This window comes from Littorina saxatilis, linkage group LG16 (genome assembly GCF_037325665.1).
Source record: "Littorina saxatilis isolate snail1 linkage group LG16, US_GU_Lsax_2.0, whole genome shotgun sequence".
NCBI classification, from domain to species: domain Eukaryota; kingdom Metazoa; phylum Mollusca; class Gastropoda; order Littorinimorpha; family Littorinidae; genus Littorina; species Littorina saxatilis.
The window spans coordinates 47,985,824-48,003,207 of record NC_090260.1 but is presented as its reverse complement, the minus strand read 5'-3'; the positions used below and the strand labels follow the sequence as shown (position 1 = coordinate 48,003,207).

General features: G+C 44.3%; 1 protein-coding gene across 1 annotated transcript in view; it reads left to right on the top strand.

Moving 5' to 3' along the window:
- The window catches only part of LOC138949719 (cytochrome P450 3A7-like), a 109,950-nt gene extending 93,723 nt beyond the window's left edge, over nt 1-16,227 (top strand). Inside the window, exons 12-15 of the mRNA XM_070321514.1 lie at nt 3,258-3,346; nt 10,951-11,088; nt 13,266-13,428; nt 14,185-16,227. Of these exons, the coding sequence (XP_070177615.1) occupies nt 3,258-3,346; nt 10,951-11,088; nt 13,266-13,428; nt 14,185-14,274 (480 nt within the window). The 3' untranslated portion in view covers nt 14,275-16,227. The remainder of the gene's footprint in view (nt 1-3,257; nt 3,347-10,950; nt 11,089-13,265; nt 13,429-14,184) is intronic.
- The last annotated feature ends 1,157 nt before the right edge of the window (nt 16,228-17,384 follow it).

The following is a 17,384-nucleotide window of genomic DNA, read 5'->3' as shown; positions in this document are numbered from 1 at the left end:
AATCTCCACGCTGCGCTGTTCCACCACCCCTTTCTTCTCCCCACTCCTCTTGGGGGCTTAAAGTACCAGAAGTGAAAATGATTAATTTTTAGAACCTTCTTTTACAGTGATAGATTTGAATGTAAATAGTCTGAAACGTAGAACTTGCCATATGAAGGGAAAAGAAAATAACTGCATCGGTCTCGAATAGCAGCTAGCATCTGCTGAAGAGACATTAAACCCCAAAAACCAACCAACCAACCTCTTGGGGGCAGGCTTGACTGTTCAATCAATCAATCAATGAGGCTTATATCGCGCATATTCCGTGGGTACAGTTCTAGGCGCTCTGCAGTGATGCCATGTGAGAGGAAATTTTATACGGCCAGTAATTGCAGCCATTTCGGCACATATTTACCTTTCACGGCCTATTATTCCAAGTCACACGGGTACAGGTAAACAATTATTAACTGACGTGCCTAAGCAATTTTTGCCAGGAAAGACCCTTTTGTCAATCGTGGGATCTTTAACGTGTACACCCAATGTAGTGTACACGGGGGGGGGGGGGGGGGGGGGGGGGGGGGGGGGGGGGAGTTCGGACACCGAAGAGAGTCTGCACACAAATTTGACTCTGAAATAAATTTCCGCCGAACCTGGGATCGAACTCACGCTGACAGCGGCCAACTGAATACAAATCCAGCGCGCTACCAACTGAGCTATATCCCCGCATTCACTGAAACCAAAGAAAAGCTTTAAACACAGATTGAGAAACTGGAAGAAAAAAAGGAGTCCAAGGCTCCACACAAAATGGAAATTAATAATCATGATAATTATATAATGTTATTTCTAGAACGCCGTATCACCTTCTTTCAAGTGGTCCTAATTTGGCCTTTGCGGTCCGCTGGACCCCATAAGCAACAACCAAACAAACAAACTTACTTTCCAGAACTGCCTAGCATGGCCTAGTTACCTGCACACAAGATCAAGCGGAACTTCAAAAATATCTGACGAAACTAGAACAATGGGAAAGCAGGTGGGACATGTCCTTTCATCCCGAAAAATGCTGCAGCCTCCCACTGGTCAGGAGCAACAAGACCAAAGCTCCTCCTGTAAGCTACATCATGCACGGCCAAAGGTCAGAAACGGTGACGGAAGCAGTTTACATGGGAGTCACCGTCCAAAATAACCTGACATGGGGAAAGCACATCGAGAACATATGTGCCAAGGCCAGTAACAGAATCGGTTGTCCTTAGACGAAACCTAAAAATCTGCTCCCAGAACACCAAGGAGCTCGCTTACAAAGCCATGGTACAACGAATTGTTGAGTATGCATCCACAGTCTGGGACCCACACCAAATAGGGCAGACCAATGATCTAGAAATGGTACAGCGTCGAGCAGCCCGCTTCGTCCTTCACCGCTACCACAACACCTGTAGCGTGACGACGATGCTTCAACAACTTGTGGGGTCCTGATTTGGCCTATTATGGTCCGCTGGACCCGAAAAGCAACAGCTAACTAACTAACTAACTTTTGCAGGTAGTTCTCAAATGGGAATGCTGCGCAACTGTCCAGACCTTCAAAGTTTTCTGCATCCTCTGCAATGTGGAGCATTGCATGCACGTTGTATACAAGAAATTCTTGACCGTAGAGTTCGCGACCCCTGCGTACAAAGAAGACGAGCAGTCCCTGGGCATAGTCCTTGTGTTGCACTACAAGATTTGGGGACACGAGTAAGCACATTGCAACAGAAAGAGCAAGGAACTGCTGGTACAGATCTTCTCTCAAAATGTCTTTCAACACTACCTTGCCAGTATACAGCATGAATTGCCTCAGCTCTGTAGCCTTCCACCTGTCGATGTCTTGTAGGCCTCTGGGTTTGCGAGCAAAGCAATCTGGAATGCACGGGCGGAGCTGCTGGGTGAGCCTCATGCTGATTTCCTGGACCTGACGACTGCAGAGTCTGTTTTCTCTCGGTCCTCTTAACCAGAGAAGGAGCAGTTTCTTCATCACCCCCAGACAAGCCTGGTGCATGTAATCCAGGGGGAAGATCTTGACGAGGTCAACACCAAGCAGATCAGTAAAGGGCGAATCCCGAACCTGGTGATGCTCTGCGTGTGTTCTATTGCAAAGAGAATGCAGTTAGAGAGATTGGTCTGTAGTTGCTGAGGTCGTAGTGTTGACACAATTAAGCGCCGTTTTCCTGTCGGATGCAACGTTGCCAGAATCGAGAGACCCCCCGCGGGTTAGGGGGAGTCCCATATTGGTTGGGACGAGAAAGAATTTGCCCGATGCTCCCCAGCATGTCGTAAGAGGCGACTAACGGATTCTGTTTCTCAGGCTTCTAGCTTGTTGTTGGTTCTGTGCATCCCAGCCGCAGTTCTTGGTTTCACGTTAAACATACCTGGTGGGAACCTTGGAACCGCTCGCATTCTGTTTTCCTTTGTCCATTAATTCGTTAAATGACCCACCCCCTCCCCTCGCCCCCAAAAGTCCCTGTTCTGACAGGCCACCTGAACCTGTGGACACTTTCAGCTTGTCCTAAAGGTGTCCTTTCATTGCAAGTATGCTGACACCTTTGTTTTGTCGTGGTTGAAAACGACGTTAAACACCAAATAAAGAAAGAAACCTTTGTTTTGAGACCCTCTATTTTGAAACCCTGTATATTATATAGACCTGAACTGGCACGGTGGCCTAGTGGTAAGGCGTCCGCCCCGTGATCGGAAGGTCATGAGTTCGAACCCCGGCCGCGTCATACCTAAGACTTTAAAATTGGCAATCTAGTGGCTGCTCCGCCTGGCGTCTGGCCTTATGGGGTTAGTGCTAGGACTGGTTGGTCCGGTGTCAGAATAATGTGACTGGATGAGACATGAAGCCTGTGCTGCGACTTCTGTCTTGTGTGTGGCGCACGTTATATGTCAAAGCAGCACCGCCCTAATATGGCCCTTCGTGGTCGGCTGGGCGTTAGGCAAAAAAAAAAAAATTTTAAAAAATATAGACCTGAATGTTTCAAACTCTTCCTTTACAGTGCTTGTGAATATATTTCAAAGAGTAGACTGAGAACAAAAGAGAGAAAAAGATTGAAGCTGAATTGGTCTCGGATGACGATGCCCACACACAACACAACACAACCCCCCCGGGGCTTTGGTCCTGGAGACGAAAAACAACCACCAACCTGTTTTAAGACTCGGTTCTGTAAGGATCTAAAAAAGAAAAATCAGATTTTGGAGTCATAAAATTCAGGTATCGGGTGTGCCTTATATATATTTGTGTGTGTGTGCAGATGTCAGTGAACTGTGAGAATGCGGGAACTCTGACCTACCTGGACATGTGCATCAGTGAGGCGCTTCGTCTCTACCCACCGGCAAACATGTGAGTTTTAACACTCGATTGTGAAGTATTTTGACACCTCTATTTTGAAACATATTTTTAGGCAGACCAGCTCTACAGCTCTTTAGATTTTTAAGGGAGTCTGGCCTTTATTTTAAGATTTGAATTTTAAAGTTCATTGACACGTAGGGTTTTGACTTAACTTTTGTGTTCCCTTCGGGTAACGTTCCTGACTTTGTTTTTTGACTTTTTTGAAAGTGGTTTAATTTAAATTTGTGCAATGTTAAACTTGTGGGGTCCTGATTTGGCCTAAATGGTCCGCTGGACCCAAAAAGCAACAACTAACTAACTAACTAACTAACACTCGATTGATATACCTGGCTTGACGGATGCAGGGCAACTGTTGTTCATGACCCCTAATGACCACACATGCACACATATGCACACGCATGCATGCACATGTACACACACTCCCTCTCTAGTGTCCAGACCTCATTGTTAATAGTGTTAAGTATGGAGTTGACCGCTCCCATGGGGTCGCCTTCACGCGGCGGGAGTGTTTCCACCAAGCTACCCCACCCCTTTACTTCTCTTCTTTTGTCTTATTTCTGCCTTACCAGTCCTTTCACCTATATTTCCTTCCAAAAAACTCTCCCTACTATTCCCTGCAGTTTTCTGATTCCTTTCTTGTCTTATTTCTACCTGACTGGATCCGTCACCTTTATTTCACTTCCCAAAAGTCTTCTTTTCCACATCCTTATTTCTCTGTGGTCTTCTTAAGACCCAGCGTGTTTGCCGTGCGCTGCGACCTGTACCGGTTTGGGCTGGTGACCTGATGATTGAGGGGTTTACTTAGTTGCGACTTTGTAGCGCCAACACATCATTTTGGCCCAGTCTTTATCTAAGACAGGAGGTTGAAAAAGGCTTACCCGCTTCAATCAATCGGCTGGTCAAGTCTGGGTATATGTCTTGAGCATATTGCATCGGACCTTTGGCTAAAGGAGCAAGCGGCGGTAGGAGGGGGCGGCGGTAGTCGGGACAAACACTATGCCAAGTTGTTACCTAATCCGTTTCCGCTTGGAAAGAGTTGACGAACATTATGCCAAGTTGTTACCTAACCCGTTTCCGCTTGGAAAGAGTTAAATCTCCTATTACAGATTGATACCATATGTTTCCTCTTATCGCTGCGTATATCCATCTGTATCCTTGGCGCTCTGGAGTTGGATAACCGCTCCACCTAAGCGTCCCCTTGTTGGGCTCCGTGGTGGGTGGGGATCAGATGCGACGAAGATAAAGGCCTCAAACATGGCCACCTCTTCTTTTTCTTCTTTTTTTTCAAGCACCCGAAACGGAAACAAACGAAGATACTGCGTTGACTCTGACTCTGACGATGAAGTCCGAGTCAGAGCAACAAAGAACAACATCAGCGAGGCCTGGCCCCGTTTCATTGTTGTTGAGACAGCAGATGAGGCACAGCCCATCTCCAAACTTTCGCCTTTTGCGATACAGAAGGTTATTGCAGGAGTATCATCAACGATAGACAACATTAAGAGGCTTCGAAATGGTTCTCTACTGATTGAATGCCCTTCAAAAAAGGCATCAGATGGTCTTCTCCGTCTGAATGGTCAGAAATTTGTTGATAGACCGGTCAAGGTCAGTCCTCACAGAGGCCTGAACACCAGCAAAGGAGTCATCCGATGCCGAGAGCTGGAGGGCCTCAGTGAGGCTGAAATAAAAGAAGGCCTAAAGGATCAAGGTGTCATTGATGTGTACCGGGTGTTGATCAGGAAGGGCGATATCAGAGTACCCACCAACACCCTTTTCGTCACTTTTTGTACACCAACCATCCCTGAGAAAATAAAAGTGGGATTTGTTCAAATAAGAGTGACTTTGTATATTCCATCACCAATGAGATGTTTCCAATGCCAAAGATTTGGACATTCAAAGGCTGGATGTAAACAGAAGGCAGTGTGCGAGAGGTGTGGCGGAGATCCTCACGAAGGTCCCTGCACATCACCACCCACCTGCACAAACTGTAAGGGAAACCATTCCCCGTCCTCCAGAGAATGTCCAAAATACAAGTTTGAACAGGCCATTCAAAAAACAAAAACGGAGAAAAAGATGTCTTTCTCAGACGCCAGGAAGGAGGTTGAAAAAACGAATGTTTTTTCCTTCCAGAAAAGTTTTGCGGCAGCAGTCAGTCAAAGACCTGCAACAAAGTCAACACCCACCCAGACCAGTATTTCATATAGGTCTGTGGGTGTCCAGGCAGGCCCGTCCATGTTGAAAAGGACAGAGCCCACAAGAAACAAAAGTATTTGTACACAGACAGATGAAAGCACAGGTGGGGCTATCCCCACTGGAGACTCTATGGGGTCTCCTGGTGAGGTTTGCTTCACCGCCCCAACTGGAGACCCTGTGGGGGCTCCTGGTGAGGTTCGCTTCACCACCCCAATTGAGGACCCTATGGGGTCTCCTGGTGAGGTTCGCTTCACCACCCCAACCCAGAAGCCCGTTCACAGGGCAACTCACAGGAAGGGGGCCGTCGAGGTAGTGGAGGTAGTGGACCTTACTCAATCCACACCACGAACACCTCCGGACAAGGGAAAAGTTACTCTGCCCCAAAGATCGCCTCGCACCCCAAAAATGGAGAAAAATCCCATCACACTATACAATCATTTTGGGAGTTTATCCGACGAAGAGGGTATGGAGGCAGAAATTTCTTAAAACTAAACAAACATAGCCAATTTTATTCAATGGAATTGTAGAGGGGTCCAAGCTAACTATGAAGAATTATGTCTACTTTTACACAAATTTCATCCTGTTGCTACAGCATTACAGGAAACAATGCTGAAACCAAACAAAGATTTTAATGTATCTGGATACAATGTTTTTAGAAACCATTCAGACAATAACACGTCTGGGGGAGTTGCTCTTTTGATTAAGAAAAGTGTACTTTGTAGTGAGATCAACCTATGTACAAACATTCAAGCCGTCGCAGCACGAGTGACATTAGATAAAACCATCACTCTCTGCAGTGTATATCTGTCACCATCCAAATGTTACACGAAGCACGATCTTGAAAATCTTATTGATCAGCTTCCAGCTCCCTTTGTTTTAATGGGAGATTTTAACGCTCATTCCCCTTTATGGGGCAGCAACTCTCTAAGTACGAGAGGACGAATTCTAGAAGATTTTTTAGACAATCGTAATCTATGCGTTTTAAACGATGGAGTACCAACATATCTCCATCCAGCAACAGGATGCAAGTCCATACTAGATCTAGTTATTTGCGACACCTCTCTTGTTCTAGACTTTGAATTTAAAGTCTATGATGACACATGTGGTAGCGATCATTTCCCTATCTTGATGTCTCAAATAGATGGATTGGAAGAAGCTTCCCCCCAGAGATGGAACCTGAACAAGGCAAACTGGCTGTCTTTTACTGCCGAATGTTCTGTCCAACTCACAGAAGACACTGTCTTTGATGGAAGTGACGACCCATCATCTATTTTTACAAACACTCTACAAGACATTGCCACTGAGTACATCCCAAAAACATCTTCAAACAACCGCATTAAAGTGCCATGGTTTAATAAAGAATGCCAAGAAGCCCGATCTGAGCGAAAGAGAAGTCTACACAGGTTCTACAGATGCCCGACCCTTGGCAAGAAGTTGACTTTCTTCAGATTTCGCGCTAAGAGTCGCACTGTCATAAAACATTCTAAAAGAACATCCTGGAGGTCTTTTTGCTCAAACTTAAACTCTAAGGTATCATCAAGTAAAGTTTGGAATGCTATTCGTAAAATCAAAGGGAAAAAAGGATCTGCATCAATTAACCACCTTGTGGTAAATGGATCCCTTATAACCCAAAAGAATGAAGTAGCAAACGTTCTGGCTTCAACAATGGAAAAAAACTCATCAACAGAAAATTACTGCACAGATTTTCAAAAAATCAAAGCCACCCAAGAACGTAAACCCATAAACTTCTCATCTCAGAATGAGGAGAACTACAACAAGTTGTTCAGTATAACTGAACTCAAACAAGCCTTACAAAAATGCAACAACTCAGCAACGGGGCTGGACGGAATACATTATCAGTTCCTCACACACCTACCAGAAAGTTGTCTTCTGGTCTTGCTGAAGGTTTTTAACCACATATGGGAGAGTGGATCCTTTCCACCTTCATGGCAAGAAGCGATGATTGTCCCCATTCCAAAACCAGGTAAAGATCATACAAACCCCAGCAACTACCGTCCGATAGCCTTGACCAGCTGTCTGTGTAAAACCATGGAGAGATTGGTCAACGCTAGGATGGTGTGGTACCTAGAAAAACAAAACCTCTTAAGTGATGTGCAATGTGGCTTCCGAAAGGGACACAGCACCACTGATCATTTGGTACGTTTTGAGACCTTCGTTCGAGAGGCCTTTGTGAGATCTGAACATGTACTAGCTATATTTTTTGACCTCGAGAAGGCTTACGACACGACCTGGAAACACGGCATTTTAGCTGATTTGCATGAAATGGGTTTTCGTGGACGTCTCCCTGTTTTTGTGGAAGGATTTCTAAGTAATCGATTTTTTACAGTACGGGTCGGTCCCAACCTATCAGAGTTCTGTCAACAAGAGATGGGTGTTCCTCAAGGAAGCATTCTATCACCCATGTTGTTCAACATCAAAATCAATAACATAGTAAAGGCAGTACTGAAAGGATCCGAGTCATCCTTGTTTGTTGATGACTTTGCACTTTGTGTGCGTGGCAAATCCCTACATAGAGTGGAAAGGCAGCTTCAATTATGTATAGACAAGGTGCAAAAATGGGTAACGGAGAACGGTTTCAAATTTTCCACCAGCAAAACTGTCTGTATGCATCTTTGCAAACAAAGGGGAGCCATGCCAGAACCCTCTCTGGTCCTGAATGGTAATCCTGTCAAGGTTGTTGAAGAATTTAAATTCCTAGGACTGACCTTTGACCGTCGACTAACATTCCTTAAACATATCCAGTATCTGAGAACATCATGTCTGAAAGCTCTGGATGTATTGAAAGTGGTTTCTCATACGGACTGGGGTGCTGACCGCACAGTCCTACTCAGACTTTACCGTGCTTTAATCCGATCCAAGTTGGACTATGGTTGTGTCGTCTATGGTGGAGCCGCAAAATCCAACCTAAGGCTATTAGACACAATACACCACCAGGGTATACGTCTTTGTCTGGGAGCTTTCAGGACGTCTCCAGTACAGTCCTTATATTTTGAGGCCAAAGAACCCTCTCTGAGGCTGCGACGCCTGAAACTCACCCTAAATTATGTGTTGAAACTGAAAGCTATGCCTACAAATCCAGCCTACCAATGCGTATTTCAACCACAATGCTCTGAATTTTTTGAAAGTCACCCAAATGATCGAGCACCTCTGTCTTCTCGGATTCAGTCACATCTGGCCGAATCAAAGATAAAACTCGATCATGTTAGTGAAAATCGATGGACAGAAACACCACCATGGACATTGCCAGATCCAGTTGTTCGACTCGATCTGACAAGGTTAAAGAAGTCAGAGACAAATGATTTGATTTTTAAACAGTGTTTTAGCCAGTTCTGTACCGAGTTTCCTTCCCATCAACGAATATACACTGATGGGTCCAAAGCTGAAAGTAAAGTGGCATCAGCTTCTGTCACAGGTCCTAAACTCGATAGGGCCTTTTCGGCCCGTCTTCCGGATGACAGTTCTGTATTTTCTGCAGAGTTGAAAGCTTTACAGCTAGCTCTGAAACAGGTATATCAGTCAAAAAAGAAAGACTTCCTGATTCTGTCGGATTCCCTATCGGCTCTTACCGCCGTGAAGAGAACTCAGCTAGATCACCCACTGTTGGTCGAAATCCAAGAGCTACATGCATCTCTGATTGAAGAAGGCAAAAGGATTGTGTTTGCATGGGTGCCATCCCATGTTGGAATTAGAGGCAACTCTGCAGCTGATCAAGCTGCTAAAGAAGCCAGAGAAAGACTCATCACTGACAAACACACAAAGCATTCAGATTTCAGAACTCGCACCAACATGTACATAAAGTACCTATGGCAGAGTGAATGGGACGAATGTGAAGAAAATAAACTTCATAAGATCGTCCCCCAGCTGTCGGACAGCCTACCCCAATGTCGCCTCAACAGGAAAGAAGAGACAGTTCTCTGTCGCTTACACATTGGGCACAGTCACATTACACATTCGTATCTGCTGAAAGGTGAAGATCCACCATACTGTTTTGGATGTGACGAACCATGGACATTAGAACATGTTCTCACAAAATGTGTAGACGTTCAAGAATTTCGAGACAAACACTACAATGCGGAAACACTGAAGGTTTTATTCCGGGATGTTCCCCCGGACAAGATTTTTAACTTTTTAAAAGAGATCAAGATTTTTTACAAGATTTAAAGTACCAGAAGTGAAAATTATTAATTTTTAGAACCTTCTTTTACAGTGATAGATTTGAATGTAAATAGTCTGAAACGTAGAACTTGCCATATGAAGGGAAAAGAAAATAACTGCATCGGTCTCGAATAGCAGCTAGCATCTGCTGAAGAGACATTAAACCCCAAAAACCAACCAACCATGGAGTTGACCATGTGAACTAAAAATGGAAACCAACTTGCGTTGGTCTCGAATAGCATTACCCCCCGCGGGTTAGGGGGAGTCCCATATTGGTTGGGACGAGAAAGAATTTACCCGATGCTCCCCAGCATGTCGTAAGAGGCGACTAACGGATTCTGTTTCTCCTTTTACCCTTGTTAAGTGTTTCTTGTATAGAATATAGTCAATGTTTGTAAAGATTTTAGTCAAGCAGTATGTAACTGTAAGAAATGTTAAGTCCTTTGTACTGGAAACTTGCATTCTCCCAGTAAGGTCATATATTGTACTACGTTGCAAGCCCCTGGAGCAAATTTTTGATTAGTGCTTTTGTGAACAAGAAACAATTGACAAGTGGCTCTATCCCATCTCCCCCCTTCCCCCGTCGCGATATAACCTTCGTGGTTGAAAACGACGTTAAACACCAAATAAAGAAAGAAATAAAGAAAAGAATAGCATTAACTGCTGAAGAGATTATAAACAAACATAACCAACCAACCTCTTCCTTTCTCTCTATCTCTTTCATTATTGCGCAGAGACACACACACACACACAGAACTAAGAAAAGAACTAATGTGAAAAGGGAGTGTGTGAAAATATTGTGTCAAAGTCAACTCCTTATTTTGTGTTACTAAAAATAGCATATTTAGACAATATTCTTCACAATTGCTTCAAACACGTTTTTGTTCAAAAATACTCATATTGCAGAAAACTATACTCTATGATTGATGTCTTGCCAAAATTTAAAACATTTTGACTGATAAATGGCAGCTAGACAAAAAATAACAAAAAATACACCCCCCGCTAGGTGGCACTGGCCCCTTAATGAGCTGTATTTAGCTCAGCTTGTCTCACGTTCAAGCCCGTACACAATACGTATAGAGTCCGTAAAACTCCCATTGAAGTTACTCCCGAACGCAGTTTTTGTGTGATTGTAAAGCATACCTGAATGTCTGCTGATTCTCAAATGTTTTTCATGTAAAGAAAGTACATGTACGTGTGTATTAAGCGAGAACTATTTTGTTCGTCAGATTACTGCGACAGGCAGCGGAAGATGTTGAACTGGGTGCCTACCACATCCCCCGGGGTTGGTTGGTTCTGGTTCCGGTGTACGCCATTCACCACAACCCGCAGCTGTGGGACCAGCCCGAGATGTTTGATCCACAAAGGTGAACATTTTAGTTAAATTGAAACAACTATTTAGATTTAGAATTAAACAGTTAAAAAAGAAAACTTGTAGTTTTCACTTGCAAGAGTACATTTTATTACTTTTGTGTTGCGCGCCTGGTGGTTGTTTTTTTTACTTCCGATGTTAAACCTGAGATCTGGCCAGGTTATAGATGGGACAGGCACCATGGTGCCACGCCTGTGATACATTTTCTCACTGAATGCGCTGATCTGTATGATTTACGAGTGAAGTATTTTGACACCTCTATTTTGAAACATATCTTTACGGAGGCCAGCTCTACAGCTCTCTTTGGATTTTTAAGGGAGTCTGGCCTTTATTTTAAGATTTGAATTTTAAAGATCCTTGACACGTAGGGTTTCGACTTTAACTTTTGTGTTCCCTTCTGGTGACGTTCCTGACTTTGTTTTTTGAAATTGGTTTAATTTAAATTTGTGGGGTCCTGATTTGGCCTATATGGTCTGCTGGACCCAAAAAGCAACAGTCATCATAGATGGGATACGGCCATTCTTCCACTCGTCTTAGACTGAGACACCCACCAACAGTCAACAACAGTCATCATAGATGGGATACGGCCATCCTTCCACTCGTCTTCGACTGAGACACCCACCAAATACCAACAGCAGTCATCATAGATGGGATACGACCATCCTTCCACTCGTCTTAGACTGAGACACCCACCAAATACCAACAACAGTCATCATAGATGGGATACGACCATCCTTCCACTCGTCTTAGACTGAGACACCCACCAAATACCAACAACAGTCATCATAGATGGGATACGACCATCCTTCCACTCGTCTTAGACTGAGACACCCACCAAAAAGCAACAACAGTCATCATAGATGGGATACGGCCATCCTTCCACTCGTCTTAGACTGAGACACCCACCAAATACCAACAACAGGTTATGAAATTAAAGGCCCCTCCTGTTTTTGGAACCGCAGGAGCTTTCTAGTTTGCTGTTAGGTAGATTTTTGGTTCCTCTTTCCTGTCATGCTCTCTTTTTCTTCATGAATTCTTTTCTTTTTTCTGCCTTCTTGCTCATTCACCTGTATTTTTTCCAAAAATCTCTTCTCTTGCCGCTTGTCTCGCGATTCATGTATAGTTTAATCTGTTAGTGTTCTGATGTAAGTCCAGCAGTAGATAAGTTAAGCCTATTTTAACATACTGGAAACTGGTAATCTTCCAGTAGGTATTAATTTAGTTTTACTAAAGCCTGCTGGGACACAAGTAATGGGTTAGTGCATTTGTAAACAGGAATCGCTTGACAAGTGGCCCCCTTCATCCCCCCCTTCCTCGTCCTGATATGGCTCTGCGTAGTCGGCTGGACGTTAAGCAACAAATAAACAAACAAATCCTTCCACTCGTCTTAGACTGAGACACCCACCAACAATCAACAGCCTGGCTTGTTGTGATTTGTGGCTGAAGGAATGTCTAGCGGTCCTTAAGCCTGTCCTTCACTAGGCAAAGTCGACTATTCGAAGTATACTTCACAAAGCTAGGCGCAGGAAGCTGTAGCACTGAGTTTTGGGTCAAAGACTTCGCAAACTCTTCCCTAAGTAGAATTTGAGCTCTATTAAGGACAGGCTTAAAAAACATAATTCATGAAAAACATATGCATTTTATAATTCATGAAAAACATTCTTAATGTGCACAGAGCGCATCCAGGCTGTTTAAAAAAAAAATCCTTTAATATAACCAACTTACAAAGTAGAAGGGACCTCCTACGCCATGTTAAAATCTGGACAGGATCTGAGACGCATCTTTTTTAAAGCGGAATGAGTACTGCGCGTTACCGGCACGGTTGGCCTAGTGGTAAGGCGTCCGCCCCGTGATCGGGAGGTCGTGGGTTCGAACCCCGGCCGGGTCATACCTAAGACTTTAAAATTGGCAATCTAGTGGCTGCTCCGCCTGGCGTCTGGCATTATGGGGTTAGTGCTAGGACTGGTTGGTCCGGTGTCAGAATAATGTGACTGGGTGAGACATGAAGCCTGTGCTGCAACTTCTGTCTTGTGTGTGGCGCACGTTAAATGTCAAAGCAGCACCGCCCTGATATCACCCTTCGGGGTGGACTGGGCGTTAAGCAAACAAACAAACAAACAAAGTACTGCGCGTTCAACTTCAGGATTCATTTGAATACCCATTTGATGGCAGGTTTGGAGCCGAAGCTCAGAGTGATCGCCACCCCTTCAGCTACGTGCCCTTCGGGTCGGGGCCGCGTGTATGTATCGGGATGAGGCTGGCCCAGCTGGAACTGCGTATGGCACTGGCCGCCATTTTGAAGGACTACGCTCCTGTCTTGTGCGACAAGTCACAGGTATGAGAGAGAGGGAGAGAGAGTGAGTGAGAGAGAGAGAGAGACTGTGTTTGTGTGTGTGTCGCCCAGCTAGAACTGCGTATGGCTCTGGCCTCCATCTTGAAGGACTACGCTCCTGTCTTGTGCGACAAGTCACCGGTATGAGAGAGAGGGAGAGAGAGTGAGTGAGAGAGAGAGACTGTGTTTGTGTGTGTGTCGCCCAGCTAGAACTGCGTATATGGCTCTGGCCGCCATCTTGAAGGACTATGTACGCTCCTGTCTTGTGCGACAAGTCACAGGTAACAGAGAGAGAGAGCGAGTGTGTGTGTGTGAGAGAGAAAGAGTGAGTGTGCGTGTGTGAGAGAGAGTGTGTGTGTGTGTGAGCGAGAGAGAGTGAGTGTGTGAGCGAGAGAGTGCGTGTGTGTGTGTGAGAGAGTGCGTGTGTGTGTGTGTGTGTGTGTGAGAGAAAGAGAGAGTGCGTGTGTGAGAAAGAGAGCGTGCGTGTGTGTGAGAGAGCGTGCGTTTGTGTGTGTGTGTGAGAGAGTGTGTGTGTCCATGAGTGCGTCTGTGTGTACATTCGTGTGTGTGTTCGTGAGTGTTTGTTGGTGTGTGTGAGTGCGCATATGTCTGAAATGTGTGTATGTATGTGTGTGTGTTTGTACACGCGTGTATGCAAGCATGCATGTGTGTGCATGTGTTTGTCCCTGCCTGTCTATTTATCTGTCTGCTTGTCTGCCAGTCTGCATGTGAACTCAGTACGGACTGCTGTCATTGCAGTACCCGCCCAGGAGAATGAAGATGAGCCCTCACATGTCGGCACAGGACGGACTGTGGGTCAGGTTCCAGCCTCGCTCAGCCACCCTTTAGTCTGTAGAAACGCTCAGCCACCCTTTAGTCTGTAGAAACGCTCAGCCACCCTTTAGTCTGTAGAAACGCTCAGCCACCCTTTAGTCTGTAGAAACGCTCAGATACCCTTTAGTCTGTAGAAACGCTCAGATACCCTTTAGTCTGTAGAAACGCTCAGCCACCCTTTAGTCTGTAGAAACACTCATCTTGCCAAAGAAACCGAAGGGCGCATGAATTACAATCGCTGACGTTGAGGGGGTTAGTATTATGACACCCCCTGTCCCCAAAGAGGAAAGCTGCGAACAGATCGAGTATGCACGATTATGCAGAAGACAGAACTCGCGCACAAAATAATAAAGTTACCCTACATAACTCACCAGTAGCGTACACGATAGATACTAGAAAATCCCCTTGCAGTATCTCGTAGAAGGTAGGGGCCTATTTTTTGCTACCACCGTGTGTCCTAAATGTCCAAATTGCACACCATATTTCAGCTCAATCGGCCAATACACACCTGAGATACTCCTCTATTTTGAAACAGATTTTTATGGAGACCAGCTCTACAGCTCTCTTTGGATTTTTAAGGGAGTCTGGCCTTTATTTTAAGATTTGAATTTTAAAGTTCATTGACACGTAGCGTTTCCACTTAACTTTTGTGTTCCCTTCGGGTAACGTTCCTGACTTTGTTTTTTGACTTGAGTCACTTGAGAAAAAGTGACTCTATGTAATCGGTCAGTGTTAGTCTGTCCGGCCGGCCGGCCGGCCGGCCGGCCGTAGACACCACCTTAACGTTGGACTTTTCTCGGAAACTATCAAAGCGATCGGGCTCATATTTTGTTTAGTCGTGACCTCCAATGACCTCTACACTTTAACGATGGTTTCGTTGACCTTTGACCTTTTTCAAGGTCACAGGTCAGCGTCAAAGGAAAAATTAGACATTTTTGAGTCACTTGAGAAAAAGTGACTCTATGTAATCGGTCAGTGTTAGTCTGTCCGGCCGGCCGTCCGGCCGGCCGTAGACACCACCTTAACGTTGGACTTTTCTCGGAAACTATCAAAGCGATCGGGCTCATATTTTGTTTAGTCGTGACCTCCAATGACCTCTACACTTTAACGATGGTTTCGTTGACCTTTGACCTTTTTCAAGGTCACAGGTTAGCGTCAAAGGAAAAATTAGACATTTTATATCTTTGACAAAGTTCATCGGATGTGATTGAAACTTTGTAGGATTATTCTTTACATCAAAGTATTTACATCTGTAGCCTTTTACGAACGTTATCAGAAAAACAAGGGAGATAACTAGCCTTTTCTGTTCGGCAACACACAACTTAACGTTGGGCTTTTCTCGGAAACTATAAAAGTGACCGGGCTCAAATTTTATGTGAACGTGACTCATTGTGTTGTGAATAGCAATTTCTTCCTGTCCATCTGATGCCTCATATAATATTCAGAACTGCGAAAGTGACTCGATCGAGCGTTTGCTCTTCTTGTATATCTTTGACAAAGTTCATCGGATGTGATTGAAACTTTGTAGGATTATTCTTTACATCAAAGTATTTACATCTGTAGCCTTTTACGAACGTTATCAGAAAAACAAGGGAGATAACTAGCCTTTTCTGTTCGGCAACACACAACTTAACGTTGGGCTTTTCTCGGAAACTATAAAAGTGACCGGGCTCAAATTTTATGTGAACGTGACTCATTGTGTTGTGAATAGCAATTTCTTCCTGTCCATCTGATGCCTCATATAATATTCAGAACTGCGAAAGTGACTCGATCGAGCGTTTGCTCTTCTTGTTTAAAATTGGTTTAATTTAAAGTTGTGTAATGTTAAACTTGTGGGGTCCTGATTTGGCCTAGATGGTCCGCTCTACCCATTAAGCAACAGTTAACTAACACCTGAGATCTCTAGAAGTGCGCGCTGATAGATAAACAGACAGAGTGAATCCCATGCATTCCACATTTGCGGGGGTGAGAGAAAGGGGGAATGTACGTTCTGGCTCACCGATTCCGACAGACCCTAAATATTAACGCAAAATAGGCTTCTGGACTAAACTTTTACTAAAATGAAACATGCGACAAAATCAGAAAAATACTGCATAAATCCATACAAAAAAAAATACAGTAAAGTAAGGTTGTTTTGAACCAATTCCGGGTCTGTCGGAATCAGTAACCCAGAACCTGGTTAAGCCACTTTATTTTTAGACGCTCTCCAAACAGCCAGCGTGTGTTTGCCAGGCCTGCAACCTGGTTAAGCCACTTTATTTTTAGACGCTCTCCAAAGAGCCAGCGTGTGTTTGTCATTTTTCCTGGTGCTGTGGTGGTGTGAAGACGTGTTTTCTGTGAGAAAAGTGTTTTGCCTGTCTCAAGAATCTATAGGGTTAGCTCAGGACATCAAGAATTGTTAGATTATTCTAGGCGGCCAACAACTTTAATTCTACCTGACATGGAACAAGCTTGTAATGTCCCACTACCAGCGCCAACACCATCAGAATTTTGGACAGAAGAAGAACAGCATGTACTAGAAGAGAATAGAAAATATTTTGAGCAGATGGCCTTAATAGCAGTTAAGGCTAAAACAGAAGGATTAATGAGACTGCCCAAAAAACCAAAAAGGAAGATAGAAGATTTGTTCAAAGAAAAAGACGGAAAGAAAAAGAGAGTAGAACCAACAACGCCAAGTGATTTACATCACTATCTCGTTTCAAACCAAGCAGATGTTAGCCATGCTATATCCACAGAAGCTTTCACAAATGCTTATTTTGCTCAAGCAGAAAATGAAAAAGATATTGTGGAAAGACTGCAAAAAGGGATGAGAAATCTCAAAAGACAGGACGCACAACAAATCTTAATTTACATTCAGTTTGGACAGTTTTTGATTATGTGCAAACAATGGCAGGAGAAGCAAAGAAAAGAAGGGAGAATGAAAGAAACGTGGGCTGACTGGTTGAAAGCAAAAACTGGCTATTCCGATGTTCATGCGCGTAGACTACGCGCCGTTGCTAGATCGCTTTATGCATTTCCGCGATTTACCACTGTTGGTTTGCCAATCAGTTTTATCATGGGCAAACTTAAACAAATCGAAGAGATGCTCCAGATCGAAGAGTACAGAGAGTACTGGTCAGAAACGC